The 22,143-nt window shown below is 40.8% G+C and overlaps 1 protein-coding gene across 4 annotated transcripts in view; it reads right to left on the bottom strand.

Annotated features, from left to right (window-relative positions):
• The window catches only part of c11.1 (maestro heat like repeat family protein c11.1), a 1,259,325-nt gene that overhangs the window by 468,281 nt on the left and 768,901 nt on the right, over nucleotides 1–22,143 (bottom strand). For all 4 annotated transcript variants that reach the window (XM_090383553.1, XM_090383554.1, XM_090383556.1 and 1 more), the window contains exon 26: nucleotides 19,025–19,177. In XM_090383553.1, the coding sequence (XP_090239679.1) occupies nucleotides 19,025–19,177 (153 nt within the window). The remainder of the gene's footprint in view (nucleotides 1–19,024; nucleotides 19,178–22,143) is intronic.

Below are 22,143 nucleotides of genomic sequence, written 5' to 3'. Positions count from 1 at the left end.
ATAACACTCGTTACTGAAACTTAAATATTTTGTAGATAACACTAGTAGATTTCGTAGATAACGCTCGTTACTGAAACAAATATTTCACAGATAGCACTCGTAGATTTCGTATATAACACTCATTACTGAAACATAAATATAGCGTTATAACTGTGTTGGGATACAAGTTTAGGATTTAATTTTGTATTGAAATTGAAATTTTATTGAAAGTAAATCGAAATCATGACTCAAACCAGAGCAACAAAGCAAAAGGCTCAAGCTAATGGGAATGCTGTGGCTCAGGGGAGAACTGAGGGGGGCAGTTGCCCTCTGAATCACAGCCTTTTAAGATGCACTATTTGCTTGATGTTTGCGGAGCAGTCAGGTATGGGACATGATACTGCCATGGGGGATGTCTTTGTATGTGCGCGATGCAAGGAGTGTAAGGAAATCAGGTGACAACTCAGCGTTGTTATGGGCCTATATGAGAGCTTGAATGACAGGATGGATGCCCTCGAAGGATTACAAGTGAGGGGCCCATCAAGCTCTCAGCTGCCAACACCAATGCCAGAGCTTGCACTTGGTCATCACGCAACACAGCGGCAACCCATAAGGCAGAATGCACAGGTCCCAAAGGAACTAGTGGTTGTTGGTGACTATTGTCAGGGAAACGGGAAACATTCTTTGTAAAAAGGATAGGTGGAACAGGACCAGGACATGTCTGCCAGGGGCAAAGGTTGATGACGTTGTAGAGCGGATATCATCTTTTAAGGGCACAAAAGGTGATATAGTTGTACACGTTGGCACTAATGATATTAAGAGTAGGAGGTCGGCGGAATTACTTAACAAGTACAGGTCACTGATGAAAAAAAGACGTGAATTAGGGTTGAATTTGAAAGTGTCTGCAATTCTGCCCAGACACGATAGGAGGGAGTATATGATGAGAGCCCGGTCGATCAATTCGGCCCTGGAAAGATTGTGCAGGGCTCAAGGGGTAGAATTTTTTTCAGCCTGGTCTGTACTTGTTAACAGGAGAGACTGCTTCTACAGGGATGGGATACACTTAAATAGAAAGGGTGCAAGAATGTTTGCTGATGCTATCGAGGCAGTGTTAGGTGGGTCGGAAAACTGCTAGATTGGTGGGATACAAGGACTAATAGATTAACAGTAGCCACTGGTAGAGGAGAAAGTGATTCTTGCACTCCTTCTATTGGAATGAGCAGCAGCCTGGAAAATAAGATACAGGATATTTCAGAGACTGCTGGGAATCATGGGGGTACAAGTGAACACATGGGTTGTGTTAGGGTGGCTAAGAGGAAGAGCAGGTGCATGTATACTTCATTGTACACCAATGCTAGGAGTTTAGTAAATAAATTTGATGAATTTGAGGTATTGCTAAAAACATCAAAGGCAGATATTGTTGGGATTTCAGAGACGTGGTGTCACACAGATATAAGGAATGCAGAACTGGAATTTGGGGAGTACAATGTCTACAGAAAGGATAGACAGGATAGGAAGGGAGGAGGGGTTATGCTATTAGTTAAGAAACACAGAAAATCCAAGGAAGTGAAGCCAGTCGACATCGCTGGACAGTGCAGTGTCGAGTCAGTTTGGTGTGACATAAGCATTGGGAGATCAAAATCGAGAGTAGCAGTGTGCTATAGGCCTAATGACTATGATGAGTATAATAAGAAACTGTACAGAGAAATAGAGTGGGCCAGTAAATCAGAAAGTCTTATAATGGGGGATTTTAATTTCCCAGATATTGACTAGAATTTGGGGGCTGGTCACTCACACACTAGCAAGGCTTTTGTGGATTTACTGGATGATTGTTTTCTACATCAGCATGTTCGGGAGCCAACTAGAGGGAGTAATACTCTTGATTTGATTATCAGTAGTGATTCTTCATGCATTAAGAATCTGCAGATAAATGAACCACTAGGTGGCAGTGATCACAGTGTTCTGAAGTGGGAGTTACTCAAAGAGGTAACTACCATTAGGGGTAAAGGGAAGGGGTATTGCTTTCGTAAAGGCGACTACGATGGACTGAGACAGTATTTAAATTCTATACAGTGGGATCACCTGATGATGTTACCAGCAAATTCAAAATGGGAAGCATTCAAAGAACTTATCTTGGAAGCTACTAGGCTTTATATACCAACTAAGAAATATTGTTCAAGGTTTAGGCCTAAATGGATGTCAGATGAACTAATGAGGCATATGGCAGAGAAGAAAAATGCATGGGATACATACAAATTAACACGTGACACAGATGCCTATGATAGAGACAAGTTGATCTGTAACCAAGTTACACAGGAGGTTAGGCAGGTGAAGGCAGATTACGAGAGATCCTTGGCAAGGGATGTGAAGAAAAACAGCAAAGAGTTCTTTACTTATGTAAACTCTAGAAGGAAGGGGATGAATCAGATTAGTCCACTTGATATCGATGGGTCAACTGTCGATGACCCTGCTCAGGTAGTTAACAAACTAAATGAATATTTTGCATCGACATTCACACATGAGGAGTTATTCAGCGAGGGGAATGCCAGAGGTGTATTCAACTCTAGCAGTAAGCTAGAGAATCTTTTAATAACTGAAAGTAAAGTGGAGGAGAAATTGTTGAAGATAAACACAAGAAAGGCACCTGGGGTGGATGGGATCTATCCAGTTATATTAAAGGAGGCAGCAAAGGAAGTAAGCAAACCCTTAGCCATAATTATGAGAGCTTCCTTGGACTCAGGTGAGGTACCCATGGCCTGGAGATGTGCAAATGTGACCCCAATTCACAAGGGAGGATCAAAGGCTGACACAAGTAATTATAGACCTGTGAGTTTAACTTCTGTTCCTGGAAAATTAATGGAGGTACTGGTTAAAGAAGCACTGCAGGATCATCTAGACAAGACTTCAGTTATAGCACGGACACAGCATGGTTTTGTTAAGGGGAAGTCTTGCCTGACCAATTTGATTGGATACTATGATGCAGTCACAAAAGAACTGGATGCAGGGAATAACTTTGATATTATATACTTGGATCTTAGAAAGGCTTTTGATACTGTTGCACATGGAAGACTGCTGCACAAATTGGAGCAGTGTGGCATTGGGGGCAAATTGCTGCTATGGATAAAGGGGTGGTTGGGGGGGAGAAGACAGAGTGGTAATTAATGGACACTGCTCATCGTGGACTAATGTCATTAGTGGAGTCCCTCAGGGTTCAGTATTGGGTCCTTTATTGTTTTCTGTATTTATAAATGATACTGATGATGGTATATCAAGCTTAATGTCCAAGTTTGCACATGATATGAAGGTTGGCAGGGTTGTCAAGGACACTACTGACACTATGCTGCTGCAACAGGAACTGGAAAGGTTGAGCAGATGGGCTGAAAGGTGGCAAATGAAGTTTAACATTGACAAATGTAAAGTACTACATATGGGAAACAGCAACCCCAGAGTAACGTATCAACTCTGTCGTACTACACTGACAGTGGTAGAGAATGAAAGGGACCTGGGTGTGGTTGTGCAGGCAGATATGAAGTTCTCTGAGCAGTGCAGACGGGCTGCAAGAGTAGCTCATGGTGTATTGTCAATGATATATAGGAATTTTTCTAGCAGGGATAAGGAGGTGATTATTCCCTTGTATAAGGCAATGGTCAGGCCACACCTAGAGTACTGTATACAGGCCTGGAGGCCTCATTTCAAGAAGGATGTAGAGCTGCTGGAACAAAGGGGTGCTCTTACGAAGAAAGGCTTAAGTTTTGCAAATTACAGCGTCTGGAGACTAGGCACCAGCGAGGTGATCTGATAGAGGTGTACAAAGCCTTGAATGGTTTCAGCATGCTCGATGCTGATGGGATTCTTCCTCTTGCTCAGAATAATCACCTGAGAGGGCATAAATTCAAATTGAGGAAAGACAGATGTAGGATAGATGTGCGGAAATTTGCCTTTAGCCAGCAGGTGGTTGGTAGGTGGAACAGACTTCCATCTCTTGTCTTGGAAGTTGATAGCCTAAATAAGTTTAAGGCTCAGCTGGACAGGTATTTCGAACGAACAGATGGGTGAAGTGGAAGTGGTTATTTTTTATTTATTTTACTTTATTTATTTATTTATTTTTTTTTTTTGACTGATGCTGCATAAGCTTGCTTTCTTGCATTAAAGGCCTCTACTAATGCTAATGCTAATAAGCTTGCTTTCTTGCATCATATGCCTCTACTAATGATAATGCTAATATATAAATTGAAACATTCTGTAATGTATGAAGATTTTGAAGTAAACCATATCGCTTGTTGGTATCGAAAGCTTTCTTTATATCAAGACTAATCATTACCAGATGCTGTCCCCTCATGAAGGGATTATGGATGTTTGCTTCTGCTTTTATCATCATATCTAACATGGAGAAATTCTTTTGATTTTTGGATTGTTTTGGTTTCTGACTGCTTTGTAGCTTGCTCATATCATTAATAGTGGAATATGATGCAAGAAAGCAAGCTTATACAGTATCAGCAAAAAAAAAAAAAAAAAAACACATTTCAAATTTCATCTATCTGTTTGCTCCAAAAGTTTGTTTAGTTCTTTCATGAATTTATTTACGCTATCAACTTCCATGACAGATGGAAGTTTGTTCCAGCAATGAACCACTTGCTGTCTAAAGGCAAATTTCTACACATCTATTCAGTAAATATCTTGCTTCAATTTGAATTTATGCCCCCTCAAGTGCATAATCTGAGCAAGTGGAAGAATCCCATGAGCTTGCTCTGATCGCACCTCAATCAGATCACCTCACTGGTGCGTAGTCTCCAGATGCTGCCTGAAATTTTCACAACCAAAGCTGTTTTGGCAAGAGCACCCCTTTGTTCCCCTAACCAATCTCATTACCCTTCTTTGTACTTATTCCAGCAGCTCAACATCCTTCCTAAAATGAGGCCCTCAGACCTTTATGGAGTATTCAAGGAGTGGCCTGACCTTATACAAAGGAATAATCACCTCCTTATCCCTGCTAGCAAATTTCCTGCATATCATTGACAAGACATCAAGAGCTGCTCTGGCACCTGTCTGTATTTATCTTTCTTAGGAAAGAAAGGACATGTTATGCCTATCTCACCAGTTCCAGGATGCTTTAAAATTCCATCATCTGATTCATTCTGTTCACCAATATCTATTCCGGTGGTTGAAAGCAGTGGTTACAGTTTAATGGTTTCTGTTAATTTTACTGCTGGAGGTACATCAGCTGGAATAGTAATTGGTGTATTACTGGATTGTTCAGTTTGTTGCAAAGGATATTGTTTGGATGTGGAGAGCAAGGAATGTGCCCAACTGGCAATAGTTATATTTTAAGGAACTATAACATCTATTGGAATATCTATTGACTGAAAGCCTTGAGCAGCTGTAGCATATGTATGCTTTGGCTCTGTTCTGATTATTTGTCTTCTTACCTCTGAGTATGTGACTTTTTTCTCCAATTTATATTATTGGATTTTTTTCCCTTTGTTTCCAAAGTTCACATATTTTAGAGATGTCAGGTGATTAACCTTACAATTTGGACAATGATTAGTGGTAGCAGTGCAATCCGACTAACTGTACTCCTTTGATCCACAATTAGGACATATCTCAACATGCAGTTTTAGAGTGTCCTTATTTTTTGCACTTTTAACGCCTGATGGGGTTTGAGATGTAAGGACGGACATAGCAATGGAGATTGCCTGCTTTAACAGATGATATTAGAATGGGAGAGCTAAAAGTGAGAATGATGCTCCTTGTGGGAACAAGAATATCATCTTTCCAAGTCATGATTCTTCTTGCTTGGATGACTTTTTGTTCATATAGCTCTTGGACAATTTCCTCTGATACAGTTAAGTGCCATTGTGCAATTACTCCCTTTGAGGAGTTGAGTGACATTGGAAGTAACTTTTAATGGTTGTCAACCAAAATTAGTCAGCTTTAATAATATTTCAGAATGCTGGAATTTCATGGTCTCTACCAGAAGATCACCAGACTGGAGTCGCTTTACTGATTTCGGGGAACCTGCAACAGTTGTGAAGCATTTCTGTACAAGGAATGGAAATAATTTACTCAAGGGCTGGTCTGATTGCGAGTGCAAAATGAGAAATGCTGGTATCTCCTCTAAGGGATTGTTTTCAACTTCTGGGGTTGAGAAAATCATTTTCTTTGTCATTTTTCTCTCACCTTGAGCTTGGTGGCTCTATAGGTGGAAACATAGTGTTATCCATCTTTGCTCCTTTCTGCCCTGAGAGAGTGAATTTATTCTCCTAGATTATCAGCATCGCCATGGGGAGGCTGGAGCAGAGCTGTTAGAGTAACCAAGTAATATAATAGTTCGCATGCTAGTTTAAAAGCTAAAAAAAAAAAGGTAGTTTCCCTTTCTGAAATTTACTTACAGTTCGTAAGACTAAGTTTACTATTAATTATCAGGAATGCAAGAAAACTTTAACAACTCAATAAAACACTATTCTTTTAGAAAATCTATAGAAATCACTAGGAGAATCGCTTGATCACTATAATTCGTGCCACCCAGGAGACCTCCGGTGATCAGATTATCTGGTACTTCCATTTATTTCTGTTACCATTTTAATGGTAACAGAAATAAAACATCTGGAGATAATCTTTTAAAATAAATTGCCATTCTACTCCCATCTCACTTACCTAGGAAAAAACAAAGATAAGAAAATATGCAGGTATGATAGCGCACATCAGTTGTTCAAACAGGAACTTAAAAGGAAAACATTATTCCTTATGTACAAAGCAGTCTTTCTGCTTATAATAACCGATGGTCTGGCATCTGCTTTCCAGAGTAGCCATATTAGAAACAAACAAAATTGACAGCATCCACAAACTCTTACTTTCAACCTCCCTCTCTCTCTCTCTCTCTCTCTCTCTCTCTCTCTCTCTCTCTCTCTCTCAGACTTCTAGACTCCATTCAAAAGAGGGCAGTTAGGTTAATTAATGACCCATCTTTTACAAGGTCTCTCCACTCTCTCTCCATCTCACAGTTGTTCTGTTTCTTATATTCTGTCCTTTTCTATAGATGCTTTCATGGGTACTGTTCTGAATTGGCTTTTGTAATTTCCTCCTCTTCCAAACCAGTTTGAACATGTGTCACTATTAGTCAAGATCAATTTAATGTCCAATTTAAAACTGACAGAAATAACTTATCTTTTTCCTCATTTAACCCACTGACTTCCACTTTTCTGGAATGGCCTCCCTTCACACATTTTTACTGAAAAATTACAATCTATAAAAATTTGTCTGATGTCAACAAGTATCTGCATCTTTTGGAAATTCAACACACACATGGTACTAAGTGCTATGGGTTCTAACACCTTTCAAGCCTGGGGTTTTCATAAAAAAAAAAAAAAAACACAAGATGGTGTTATCACACCACTGGGGGAAGGGATACTGTAATTGGAATTCCCTTCAATAGAGGTGGCACGAAGAAACTGCTCAGTATGCTTATCAATTTTCATTCCTATTAGAATGCCACCAGAAGATAGTGTAAGTGATTTGGGGGAACCTGGATGAAGAAGGATGACATCTTTTGGGCTTTTTCTTAGTGGAGTGGTTGTGGTATGGTGTAGGTCCTGGTATTTCTTCAATTCGGGGCCATTTTTGTTAAAGTGGAATTATTATCATTATCATTATATTTTGGTAGGGAGTGTGTTAAGGACCCAGTGCCCAGTTTTTTCACTCACTATCGATCCCAAAGGAAAGCCCCCTACCCAGCAAACAATACATTTCCTGGAGAGTGAAATTTTTTTTTATTATGATAATTAGCCATATGATGCAAGAAAGCCTGAGGGTTTTGCTGCACCAGCCAAAAAAAATTTCTGAGTTACCCTGAGTGAGAGAGAGAGAGAGAGAGAGAGAGAGAGAGAGAACACAAGAGTCAGAAGTAGAAGGGATTCACCAAGAAAGAGAAGAATGATGATATCCAGCTCACAACCCTCAGTGTGTGCCAAGCCCATATCACCAGATGTGAGCCCCTGGAATGATTGGGCTACCCAGAAGTTATATCAGTATGGTCACCATACTGAATCCTGTCCCTCAGACCATGAGAATTGGAGCAGTGGCACTGATGTGAGTTGACCCTTGCAGGTGAACCCATCAGTTGACTGATTCTGGGTGAGCCATCCCACAACCACCCATAGTTCATGTAGAACCAAAGTGGTGAGTTGAAGCTGGGCCTCCAACCACCAGGATCCTCCATCTGAGCTTACATGGAAGCTTGGAACCTGTGGTCACTGGATCCCAGTGATACTAATCTAGAGAACCATCAACTTTAGCCTCACTACAAACAAGTGCCCATGTCAAGGGAAGCATGACATGGTATGATGTAATAATAATGTATTATTTTGTATTGTAACACTTGAGCAAAAATGAGCATCTTCCTAAGTTCCCTGTTTGACTTACCAATATGGTTTCTGTATTTTTACTATAATAAAATGCAATTTTTTTTTTAAATACTTCGGAAAATAGGAATGTGGATAATTCCCAGCAGTTTCATGATACATCTTGTGCTAGATCTTTAGTAACTTTGCTGTCCTTATTATGGTTTGTTATTGTTTTGCTATTTTGGTGTTTAGGAGCATTAGCAACTAAGGCCATATTGCTCTGAGGATATGCAGTGGTCATTCCCTGACCTTTCCACATCCTCCATATTTGGTGGTCACGGGCTCGAACCCAGGTCTAATCAAGAAGCATGTGCTACGCACTGCTGCTCCTGCCCACCTCGCTATGGAGGTGCCCCTTATTACAGTGAGTGAGTGAGTGTGTATGAGTGAAGCTGAAATGTAATAATGATATCAATTCATTAAATGAAGTGATACAGGATATAACATGAAACATCTAAGAATTATCTGTATCTTTAAATAAATTAAGGATAGATTTCATTTTATGTATTTATATTTGGAGTATTTCATTTGAAATATTTGAAGTATTTAGTTTTTCACTAGTCCTCATTTTGATTTATCTCCACACAGGCCACTAAAAGATCTCCTATGTTACTGTTTTTCAAGAAAAGCATTTCTAAAATAGCCATTGTCATAAATATAGTTAATAGGCATATGCTGGAAACCAATATCTTCTGTGATATACTAATATATTTATAGGCGCCTCCGTAGCCAAGTGGGAAGTAGCAGCAGTGCATAGCACACGCTTCTTGATTAGACCGGGGTTCGAGGCCGTCACCACCAAAAACGGAGGATGCAGAAAGGTCAGGGAATGATCACTGCATATCCCCGAGCAATATGGCCTTAGTTGCTAATGCTCCTAAAAACCAAATAACAACTAACATATTTATGTCAATGGCTTATTCTCCAAGAAACTTAATAGTTGCATGTAATGTCTCTTCAAAAATCTGGTCATAGAAACATTTTTATGATCAGGGAGAAAAGTACATTAAAAAAAAGTCTTTTAATGCACTTGTCTTACCCAAAATATTTTACTTAATGATGTTATCAGAAAACACATAATATATTTAACATACCAACGTTTTCTGACGTGGATGATTTATACACTTATTCAACAAAGCAGAATAGTATCACAGAAAAAAGGAAGGTGGGGTTTTTGTTTGATCCTATGCTTCCTAAAAGCCAACCAGAAAGCACACCTGGCTGTCTTCCTTGTAAGTTATAAGTACTAGAGATGCAATCTTCCTATATAGTATCAACACTACATATACATCAATATTATATTAATTTATCATCATATTTTATGTTACAAAATAGCATTATTAGCATTAAGATTAGTAGAGCCATTTGATGCAAGAAAGCAAGCTTATGCAGAATCAGCCAAAAAAAAACAAAAAAAAAACTTCCACTTCACCCCTCTGTTCGTTCGAAATAACTGACCAGCTGAGCCTTAAACGTATTTAGGCTATCAACTTCCACGACAAGGGATGGAAGTCTGTTCCACCAACCAACCACACGCTGGCTAAAGACAAATTTCCGCACATCTATCCTACATCTGTCTTTCCTCAATTTGATTTTATGCCCTCTCAGGTGATTATTCTGAGCAAGAGGAAGAATCCCATCAGCATTGAGCATGCTCATACCATTCAAGGCTTTATACACCACTATCAGATCACCTCGCTGGTGCCTAGTCTCCAGACACTGTAATTTGCAAAACTTAAGCCTTTCTTCGTAAGAGCACCCCTTTATTTCACTCACTAATCTTGCTGTCCTTCTCTGGTAGTCATTCCAGCAGCTCTACATCCTTCTTGAAATGAGGCCTCCAGACCTGTATACAGTACTCTAGTTGTGACCTGACCATTGCCTTATACAAGGCAATAATCACCTCCTTATCCCTGCTAGAAAAATTCCTATATATCATTGACAATACACCATGAGCTACTCTTGTAGCCCGTCTGCACTGTGCAGATAACTTCATATCTGCCAGCACAACCACCCTCATGTCCCTTCAATTCTTTACCACTGTCAGTGTAGTACGACAGAGTTGATACGTTGCTCTGGGGTTGCTGTTTCCCATATGTAGTACTTTACATTTGTCAAGGTTAAACTTCATTTGCCAACTCTCAGCCCAACCTTTCCAGATCCTGTTGCAGCAGCATAGTGTCAGTAGTGTCCTTGACAGCCCTGCCAACCTTCGTATCGTCTGCAAACTTGGACATTAAGCTTTATATACCATCATCAATATCATTTATAAATACAGAAAACAATAATGGGCCCAACACTGAAACCTGAGGGACTCCACTAATAACATTAGTCCACGATGAGCAGTGTTCATTGATTACCACTCTCTGTCTTCTTCCCCTCAACCACCCCTTTATGCATAGCAGCAATTTGCCTCCAATGCCACACTGCTCCAATTTGTGCAGCAGTCTTCCATGTGCAACAGTATCAAAAGCTTTTCTAAGATCCAAGTATATAATATCAAAATTATTCCCTGCAACCAGTTCTTTTGTGAATGCATCATAGTATCCAATCAAATTGGTCAGGCAAGACTTCCCCTTAACAAAATCATGCTGTGTCCGAGCTATAACTGAAGCCTTGTCTAGATGATCCTGAAGTGTTTCTTTAACCAGTGCCTTCATTAATTTTCCTAGAACAGAAGTTAAACTCACAGGTCTATAATTACTTGTGTCAGCCTTTGATCCTCCTTTGTGAATTGGGGTCACATTTGTACATCTCCAGTCTGCGGGTACCTCCTTATCCCCTGAGTCCAAGGAAGTTCTCATAATTAAGGCTAAGGGTTTGCTTACTTCCTTTGCTACCTCCTTTAATATAACTGGATAGATCCCATCCACCCCAAGGGCCTTTCTTTTGTTTATGTTCAACAATTTCTCCTCCACTTTACTCTCAGTTAATACAAGATTCTCTAGCTTACTGCCAGAGTTAGATACATCTCTGGCATTCCGCTCGCTAAATAACTCCTTTTTTTTTTTTTTTTTTTGGTAGTTGTTGGCACATAGGCTTCTGTGGCCATAATGCACCTCCAGAGGTTTTTGCAGTACTTTGATCCAAGCCCGAGGCGGGAATCGAACCCGCGACCTTTGGGTTGCCAGGTAAGCACTTTACCCACCCAGCTAGCCCGGTCGGCCTAAATAACTCCTAATGTGTGAATGTCGATGCAAAATATTCATTTAGTTTGTTAGCTACCTGAGCAGGATCATCAACAGTTGACCCATCGATATCACGTGGACCAATCTCATTCATCCCCTTCCTTCTAGAGTTTACATAAGTAAAGAACTCTTCGCTGTTTTTCTTTGCATCCCTTGCCAAAGATTTCTCGTAATCTGCCTTTGCCTGCCTAACCTCCTTTGTGGCTTGGTTACAGACTAGCTTATATCTATCATAGGCTTCCATGTCACCCATTAATTTATATGTATCCCATGCATTTTTCTTCTCTGCCATATGTCTCATTAGTTCATCTGACATCCATTTAGGCCTAAACCTTTAACAATATTTCTTAGTTGGTATGTAAAGCCTAGTAGCTTCCAAGATAAGTTCTTTGAATGCTTCCCATTTTGAATTTGCTGTTGGTAACATCATCAGTTGGTTCCCACTGCATAGAATTTAAATACTGTCTCAGTCCATCGTAGTCGCCTTTACGAAAGCAATAACCCTTCCCTTTACCCCTAATGGTAGTTAACTCTTTGAGTAAATCCCACTTCAGCACACTGTGATCACTAGTGGTTCCTTTATCTGCAGATTCTTAATGCATGAAGAATCACTACTGATAATCAAATCAAGAGTATTACTCCCTCTAGTTGCCTCCCGATCATGCTGATGTAAAAAACAATCATCCAATAAATCCACAAAAGCCTTGCTAGTGTGTGAGTGATCAGCCCCCAAATTCCAGTCAATATCTGGGAAATTAAAATCCCCCATTATAAGACTCTCTGATGTACTGGCCCACTCTATTTCCCTGTACAGTTTCTTATTATACTCATCAGAGTCATTAGGCCTATAGCACACTCCTACTCTTAATTTTGATCTCCCAATGCTTATGTCACACCAAACTGACTCGACACTGCACTGTCCAGCAACGTCGACTGGCTTGACTTCCTTGGATTTTATGTATTTCTTAACTAATAGCATAACCCCTCCTCCCTTCCTATCCAGTCTATCCTTTCTGTAGATGTTGTACTCTCCAAATTCCATTTCTGCATTCCTTATATCTGTGTGATACCACGTCTCTGATATCCCAATAATATCTGCCTTTGATGTTTTGAGCAATACCTCAAATTCATCAAATTCATTTACTAAACTCCTAGCATTGGTGTAAATGCAAGTATACATGCACCTGTTTCTATTCTTAGCTACCCTAACACAACCCATGTGTTTACTGTAATGCGATGACGCCCGGCAGTCTCTGAAATATCCTGCATCTTGTTTTTCAGGCTTCTGCTCATTCCAATAGAAGCAGTGCAAGAATCACTTTCACCTCTGCCAGTGGCTACTGTTAATCTATTAGTCTTTGTATCCCCCCCAAGCTAGAAGTTTTCCAACACACCTAACACTGCCTTGATAGCATCGGCAAATATTCTTGCACCCTTTCTATTTAAGTGTATCCCATCCTTGTAGAAGCAGTCTCTCCTGTTAACAAGTACAGTCCAGGATGAAAAAAATTCTACCCCTTGAGCCTTGCACAATCTTTCCAGGGCCGAATTGATCGACAAGGCTCTCATCATATACTCCCTCCTATCGTGTCTGGGCAGAATTGCAGATACTCTCAAATTCAACTCTAATTCACGGCTTTTTTTCAACAGTGACCTATACTTGTTAAGTAATTCTGTCGGTCTCCTACTCTTGATATCATTAGTATAAATAATGAAGTGTGAACTTCATATTGCTACGGTTATAAATCTTATAACCGTAATTTGTTTGTTTGTTTGGATTTTTTTGGCGCATTAGCAACTAAGGCTATAATGCGCCAAGACTATGTAATATTTAAAAATTTAAATTCTTGGTGACCTAATTAGTAAGGCCACCTAGATATGTCCAGATATATAATAACAAAGATATAAAAAATAAATCAATAAAGACGTAACAATAACATAAATTAAATACAATTAAAAACTTTTATTGATTTAAAATAGCTAAAAATAGCAGACACGTTGTCATTGTCGGATAAAATCTGACTGAGTGTATACGGCTCAGTCAGATGGTTAAAAGCGGTAAAACGGATATTGCTAAAATCTGGACAGTCAATTAAAAGGTGTCTAATCGTTAAAATTGTGCCACAGGACACACACATAGGAGGGTCATCAGCCCTCAGCAAAAACGAATGGGTTAAATGACTGTGTCCTATGCGGGTCCGGGCAAGAACAACTTCCTCCTTACGATTCCTGCGCAGACTAGACTGCCACGGTTCAATTACAGGCTTTATACAATATAGTTTATTCCCAGTCTGTCTATTCCACAAGTCCTGCCATTGGGAATATATCTTTTGGTGTATTATTTGCCTGTAGTCTGTATAGGGGACTGACAGGCAGCGGTTATTATTGGGAATTGCTGATTTGGCTGCGGCGTCAGCCAAATCATTTCCCCTAATCCCAATGTGGCTGGGAATCCAGCAGAAGCAGATACCATATTCACATCCACGGAGGAAGTGAATCTTCTGCTGAATACTAGACAGAACTGGATGAGGATTATATCTCACAGATATTAAAGCCTGTAACATACTGAGAGAGTCGGAATATAAAAGGAACCGTTGGTATTGGCATTCACATGTGATCCAAGGCTAACTCTATAGCGTGCAGCTCTGCAGTAAATATGCTGCATTCAGAGGGAATCTGCTCCGATATAGAGCTGTCTGTAAAGACAGCAGCAGATCCCACATATGAGTCCGACTTTGAACCGTCTGTGTACACTGGCGCGAAGTCGGAATATTCAGTTCGGTGTGCTGAATGAAGCTGCAGGTAGACAGATGATGGAGTGTCCGACTTTCCTCAATTTCTAAGAGATAAGTCACATGCCGGGACATGAGCATGCCAGGGTGGAAAGGGTTGCTTTGGTGTTTGGGCAACCTTGTCTACCTTGATATTAAGTTCTTTGAGTAGCTCTTGGAGATGAATACCAAAAGGACGATTGGCAGTCTTACGGGTATTGTATAAATTTTCCCATCATGGCTCAAAAACGAATGGCCATGTAGGATGGTCTGGCAGGGATTTCAGTTTTAAAGACAACTGCTTACGTCGAAGCGATAACGGTGGTTCGTTTGCTTCAACGTATAAGCTCTGGACAGGAGATGTGCGATATGCTCCAGTAGCAATACGTAGGGCTTGATGATGGACGGGGTCCAGCCATCGCAGGAGACTGTCTCTGGCTGAGGAATATACCTGGGACCCATAATCTAGTTTGGATCGCACAAGTGCACGGTAAAGCCGAAGAAGGATATATCGGTCTGCTCCCCAAGATGTAGAGGAGAGCGAGCGGAGAATATTAAGCCCACGTGTACACTTTGTGCGGAGTTGACGGATATGATGCAAAAAGGTCAGTTTTTTCTCGAATACGAGTCCCAAGAATTTCATGTTCGCTGCTACTGGAATAGCATATTGTCTGAGCCTTAATTTGGGTTCAGGATGAAGATTACGCTTACGACAAAAGTGTATGCAAACGATCTTCTCCGGCGAGAACCTGAAGCCATCAGCAAGTGCCCAGGAATTCAGACTATCGATGGCTTTCTGCAGTTGCCTTTCAATAACCATCATGTTGCATGACTGACAAAAAATGCTCAAGTCATCAACATAGAGGGCACTGTTTACAGTTGGAGGAAGTTGTTCTGTGATTGAATTTATTTTGATGGCGAAAAGCGTGACACTTAATACTGACTCTTGTGGTACACCCTCCTCTTGGCTGAAGGAACGAGAGAGTGAGGATCCCACACGAACTTGGAAAGATCGATTGGCTAAAAAGTTTTGAATAAAAAAGGGGAGACGCCCTCTAAGTCCTAGGCTATGTAAATCTTTTAAAATGCCAAATCTCCAAGTTGTGTCATATGCTTTCTCCATGTCAAAGAACACTGACACCAAGTGTTCGCGTTTTAGGAAAGCATCCCGGATGGATGTTTCCAGTCTAATAAGATGGTCCAAAGTGGACCGGTTCCTTCGGAAGCCGCACTGGATGTTGGAGAGAAGGTCATTTGATTCTAAGTACCATATTAAACGAGAATTAACCATTCTCTCCAGGATTTTGCACAGACAGCTAGTCAGAGCAATAGGACGATAATTGGTAGTGACTTTTGGATCCTTTCCTGGCTTAGAAAAGGCAAGAACGATTGCCTTGCGCCAGGAATCTGGAAACTGCCCTTCAATAAAGATTCTGTTATATAGAAAGGGCAGATAATCCATAGATTTTGGTGAAAGATGCTTAATCATTTCATAATGGATGCCATCTGGTCCAACAGCACTTGCTTTGGAAAGAGCGAGGGCTCTTTTCAGTTCCTGAAAAGTGAAATCCCCATTGTAGGGATAAATGCTCTTAGATTTAAAGTTAAGTGCCTGTTTTTCGATTTTATATTTCAGGACTAGGAACTCTGGGGAATACGAAGGTGTTGCAGAGATGTTAGAGAATGTTTCCCCAAGAGAATTGGCTATTGCAGTTGGATCTGCAATAGCGCATCCATTCTAATCTAAGATTGAAGAAGGGTGGGATGTATATTTTCCCTTCATTTTCCGGATTTTATCCCAGACTACCTTAGAGTTGGTAGACTGGTTAATAGATTATGTAAAACGGATCCACGATTCCTTTTGACTCTGACGGCGGATATATCGTGCTTTGGCTCGTGCACGGTTAAAGGTTATAAGGTTAGTCGTGGTAAGATATCGGCAGAATATCCCCCATGCTTTGTTTTGAGCCTTTTTTTGCTGCTGTGCATTGTGAATTCCACCAAGATTTGGGAAATGGTGGAAACCGGGCAGATGTTTTTGGAACAGCATTCGCAGCTGCTTGGACAATAATTTCTGTGATGTACGTAACTGCATCATTGATAGGCTCTTGACTGACTGTGCTAAGATCAAAATTCGCCTGATGTTGGAAGGCAGTCCAGTCAGCCTAATCAATCTTCCACCGTGGTAACCTGAAGGGAAGACATGGTCTCCCACTTTGTAACGAGGTTATCACAGGGAAGTGATCACTTCCGTATGGATTCTCCTCCACTTCCCAAGTGAGTGAAGGAAGTAGAGAAGGGGAGCAGATAGAGAGATCAATGGCAGAAAACGTACGGGTAGGCATGTGGAAGAAGGTATTTGTTCCAGTATGTAGAAGGGAAAGGTCATTGTCATTTAGCATATGCTCTATGACTCGTCCCCTTCCATTGATGTTAGCACTACCCCACAGGGTGTTATGTCCATTAAAATCCCCGAGAAGTAAGAAAGGGGGAGGCAACTGCGTTAGAAGATCATCAAGGTCTTCCTGGGAGATGTCAGTCCCAGGTGGCAAATAGATAGAGCAGACGGTTAATAAAAATCCCACCGTAAGGCGAATTGCAACAGTTTCTATGCTAGTTGTAATTAGCAAGGGCTGCACTGGGGTCTGGTTACCCACAAGGATAGCCACTCCCCCACGTACAGAGCCATCCGCAATTCTATCCTTTCGAAAAATTGTGATGTTGTGCATGGTGGGATCATCATTTGCCTTTAGATATGTCTCCTGCAAGCAAAAGCAAACTGGCTCGTGCTTTTGCAGGAGGGCCTTGATGTCATCAATATTTCGCCGGAATCCACGACAATTCCATTGTAGGAATTTAGCCATTATTTTGGCTTGGTGGGTCCATCAGGCGGCTTCCGAGGTGCTGAGGGCTTACTTTTATCAGTCCTGGGTTTATCTTTTTGGGAAAGAATGGACGCTGTCCCGTGTCCATTTCTTCCTCCGTAAAGAGTTCCAAGACTGAATCTTCGGATACCTCCTTCTGCTCGACATCCATGTTTTCTTGGGTAGTAGGGGAGACTTCCCCTTTCTTATTCTTTTCTTTCATAATTACCTTTGTTACTTGTGGAGCATTAGGAGGTACTGATATAGGAGTGGCAGCTGATTGGTTTTTCTGTGCAGGTTTTTGAGAACTTAAGAGATAACGCGCGATGGGAGTGAAAGACTCCTTTGGAGGAACAGTCATGTCCGTCTGAGTTCCGACGGAACATCTCCCTGCTACCTTCGGGGCGTAGGTAGGTTTGTTGATATTCAGGGGTTTGACCGATTTCCTTGCCTCCTGGTATGATATATTTAGCTCTGCCTTCAGCCGATGAATTTCTTTTTCTTCTTTCCACCTCTGGCATGCTCATGAATAGGCCGGGTGTTCGTCTTCACAGTTAATACAGGTGGGTTTTGCGGCTGAACATGCTGTTGTTTCGTGGTCCTTTGCACCGCATCGAGCGCATGCAAGGACTCCACGGCAGGCCATTTGAGAATGTCCATACTTCTGGCATTTAAAACACCATAAAGGGTTCGGAACGTATGGACGCACTGAACAGTTGATGTATCGAGCTTTAAAGCTGCTAACAGCTTTAATCTCGTCAGGAGGTTTAGGAGAGTTAAAAGTCAGGATAACGCTCCTGGTTTTAACAATTTTTCCATCCCTTCGCGCAGTAATTCTCTTGACGGCAGTAACTCCCTGTGGTTTTAATTCGGAGCAGATTTCCTCCTCGGTTACGTCGAGAAGGTCCCACTCCGAAATGACCCCTCTCGATGAATTGAGTGTTCTGTGTGGTGTCACTGTTATGGGTACTCTTCCGATTGATGTTACTCGGAGTAGATGTTCAGACTGCCTGTCATTTTTTGTTTGAATCAATAGGTCCCCAGAATGGAGCCTCTTAACTGACTTGGGTGAACCTGCTAACCCATCCAACCCTTTTTGTATAAAAAAGAGTGACATTTTACCAATCGGTGTTTCATTCGTGGAGTGCATAATTAAGAACCTTGGGACAGGCCCTGATGGTAGTTCGGTTCACTGCCTCTTTGTAGCAATAATGCTATCTGCCTCTCCGTCTCTGTTTTCAGATAGGGACAGGGTTGGGGCCCCTGAAGAAATATATTTATCAGGATTCATGAAGTTTTGAAGTGGTTCAGTGCCCGGGCTCCCCACCCACCACGGAGCCCAAAGGGACGCCCACTACCCGGCAGCAATAAATGCGCTCGGGAGTGGGACGCCAGGGCTACCCAGACACCATACCCGCACCGCCGCCAGCCTGAATCCTGTCCCCCGGACCATGAGGGTAGGGCATGGCATTGACACGGTTGACCCTCGCAGACGAGCCTACTAGCCGATTGATCCTAGCCGGGCCTTCCAGGACCTCCCATCTTGTCGAAGCAGGGGCAAAAGTGGTGTATTGAAGCTGGGCCCCTCAACCACCAGGATCCCCCTTTCCGAATTTCCACGGGTCGCAGCGCACGGCAAACACGCCGGATTCCATTGATGTAAGCCTGGAACCTGGGCTGTGGGCGTTGGATCCCAGTGATGCTAGTCTGGAAGTCCAGCAGTGTCACTGGGAGGTCCCCTCACCACGTACAGGTGCCCACGTCGAGGGGTTATAACCGTAGCAAAATCTAAATGTAATAATACTGTAATTATGATTACTTACCTCTTGCCTTAATTCACGACCTCTCAGCTTAATTATCCCATTCAAAATAACTGAAACACCAGAAGAACTCTGTGGATGAGGATCACTCAATCCTTCTATTAATGATTTAAGAAACAGGCACAACTGGTCTGATGACAATCTTGAAGCTAGTAACTATATAAAAATGAACATTTTTGAATAAAAAAAAGAGAATGTTTAATAAAAAATTATAAACAAACTGGCTAATGGTAAAATTAACACATTAATTTTGCTGCATTATGAACTGAAGATACAGTATTATATTTCTGGTTTCACCCATTATCCAATCCACATTCCTATCTTGAATTTATAGATATTCCAGATATTAACTTTTACATCTGAAATATCTATAAATATTTAAATATTATTATTTTATTCCATGTGCATCTCATTATGCTATTGTTATATGCCAAAAGTTGCCAGTATCAGTGCTCACTGCCTCAGTGATTCCAGGCATCGTACCATTGGCAGTCAAATAGTATTTACAGGAAGTATTAAGTTGTGAAATATTTGTGTGTGATGACAGATGACACAATCACAGAACTTCATCTAAACCCCATTTTTGAGGAATTAGCATGTCATAAGAATAAGCTACTAATGATATGTCAACGAATGTGAAACATAAATATAGTGTTACTGATCATGGCCAAATGAAACATAAATATAGTGTTACTGATCATGGCCAAATGTATACCAAGGGCCTATAATACGGCCACCAGCAGTCCAGAACCATGACTATTATCTTTTGGGAGGGGGAAAAACAAGGAACCTTTTTAAATAAAAATCATTTTGAGCAATCATTATTTACATTTAGTTAGTGAAAGATGTTGTGGCTGTTTTCCCATGAAGATTAATTACTGTAATTAATAATCACTCTTATACCACATGAAATTAATAATATAGTTTATTAAACTTATAGCTCAAACCACTATACATTTAAGACAACGTTTTCGGCATGTTACCAATACCCATCATCAAACCATTCTGTTAGGGGTAAAAAAATAGAGTTGGTTACAATCTGAATTATATTCCAATAACAATATGCCTCCGTAACTGAGTGGTCAGGAGCAGGAGTGCAGTAGCACACGCTCTTTGAGTAGACCAGGGTTCAAGGCCCTGACTGCTAAATACGGTCAATCTGCCAACCCACACTGGACCAGTGTGGCAGATTATGGTCATTTCCCTCAGCATAAATGGTTGAGGAGGCTTCCATCCTGCAGTGGGTTGATAATGGCTGCAGTTTATCTTTTTTAACTATTAATTGTAAATTTTAAGTCTAAAGGATTCTAGGTTAAATTTCCGTTTTAGTTACACTAGAAAACAGATATTACGAATAATTAATATATTTAATACAGATAAACATACATAAAAATTAAATTCTTATCTGCTGTCAGACTCCTGCTTGCTGAATGCTACAGAACCTCATGTGCATACTGACAAGAGGTGCTGCTTAACAGTTAATTCATGGGTGAAGGATTAAATCTATTAACCAGTAGTAAGATGCCAAGTTTTAATATCCTGGATCCAGTAGGGTTTTTTTTTGGTGGAAACAGGGTGAACTTTGCTCTCATACTCCATCTGTGGTTGCTGTGCAGGCTGGTTCTGAAGGAGGTTGCATGTGGGCTTCTCTTCCGGATATGTGGACTATTTTCATTTCCTTTTTTTTTCCATTTCTTCTTCTATTTTCTTGTTCAACAGTTGGAAATATTGACAGTTGAATTTGGTTCCTTGTTTTTCTGTTAATTGATGAGGCTCTGAAAATTTTTATGAAGAAGGCTTCTTTAAATTTTCTTCTGTTGTACTGGATGTCTGTAGAGAGGATTCTAGTTTGTTGAAGTCCCATGTGTCACCACACTGGAATGCATGTAGGGCTGTGTCAGATTTTATGATTCTTCAGAACCAAAGATCATCAAAAAACAGCCAAGACCTAATTTCCAGACAAAGAAGGTGTTAATCAACAATAACAATATCTTGGTATCATTTGATGTGAAATCCACATTTACCCCCACACCCCTAGAAGAAGCCAAAACATGGCTCCTTTGAAGCCATAGACAGAGACATCCATCTAAGATATCCAAGACCTCTATCAATTTCAAGGTCTATTGAATATTAGATCTCATAAGCCTTTCAATAGGAAAAACCCTACTTCTCATTTAATGGAAGGCTCTATAAGCAATGGTCTTAGCATGGGAAATGCTCACTCTCTCTCTCTCTCTCTCTCTCTCTCTCTCTCTCTCTCTCTCTCTCTCTCTCTTCCCCCCCCCCCCACTCATAGCAGAAATATTTATGGCAAAATTAGAATTCCTGGAAAAACAATATAAAAAAAAAAATCAAAATTCTGGAGAAGGTATGTTGACTAAATTATAGCAATCTGGAAGCACGGAACAGAAAATCTACAAAAATTTTCTGAAGCTCTTAACAACCATTATCAAAAGATCAAATTCAAAATGGAAATAGAAAACAACAGCAGCCTTCCTTTCCAAGACATCCTGTTCACCAGAAAACCCCCAGAGCTACTTATGGAAGTTTACAGGAAATCTAGAGACTCTGGGAAAACCAACATAATAAAGAACTGGATGCAGGGAACAGCTTTGATATTATATACTTGGATCTTAGAAAGGCTTTTGATACTGTTGCACATGGAAGACTGCTACACAAATTGGAGCAGTGTGACATTGGAGGCAAATTGCTGCTATGGATAAAGGGGTGGTTGAGGGGGAGAAGACAGAGAGTGGTAATCAATGGACACTGTTCATCGTGGACTAATGTTATTAGTGGAGTCCCTCAGGGCTCAGTGTTGGGTCCATTATTGTTTTCTGTATTTATAAACCCCAGGGTCTCACATCTGGTGAGTATGGGCTTGGCACACCCAGGGTCCTGAGCTGGATATCACCATTCTTCTGTTTCTTGGTGATTCCCTTCTACTTCTCTCTCTCTCTCTCTCTCTCTCCTCTCTCTCTCTCTGGGTAACTCGGAAATATATATATATTTTTTTTTTTTGGCTGGTGCAGCATAAGCCTCAGGCTTCCTTGCACTATATGGCTAGTGATAATAATAATAATAATAATAATAATAAAAAATGATATTGATGATGGTATATC

Source organism: Mastigoproctus giganteus, chromosome 10, assembly GCF_048544385.1.
Source record: "Mastigoproctus giganteus isolate SK-2022 chromosome 10, ASM4854438v1, whole genome shotgun sequence".
Taxonomy (NCBI): domain Eukaryota; kingdom Metazoa; phylum Arthropoda; class Arachnida; order Uropygi; family Thelyphonidae; genus Mastigoproctus; species Mastigoproctus giganteus.
This window is presented reverse-complemented; position numbering and strand designations above follow the sequence as displayed.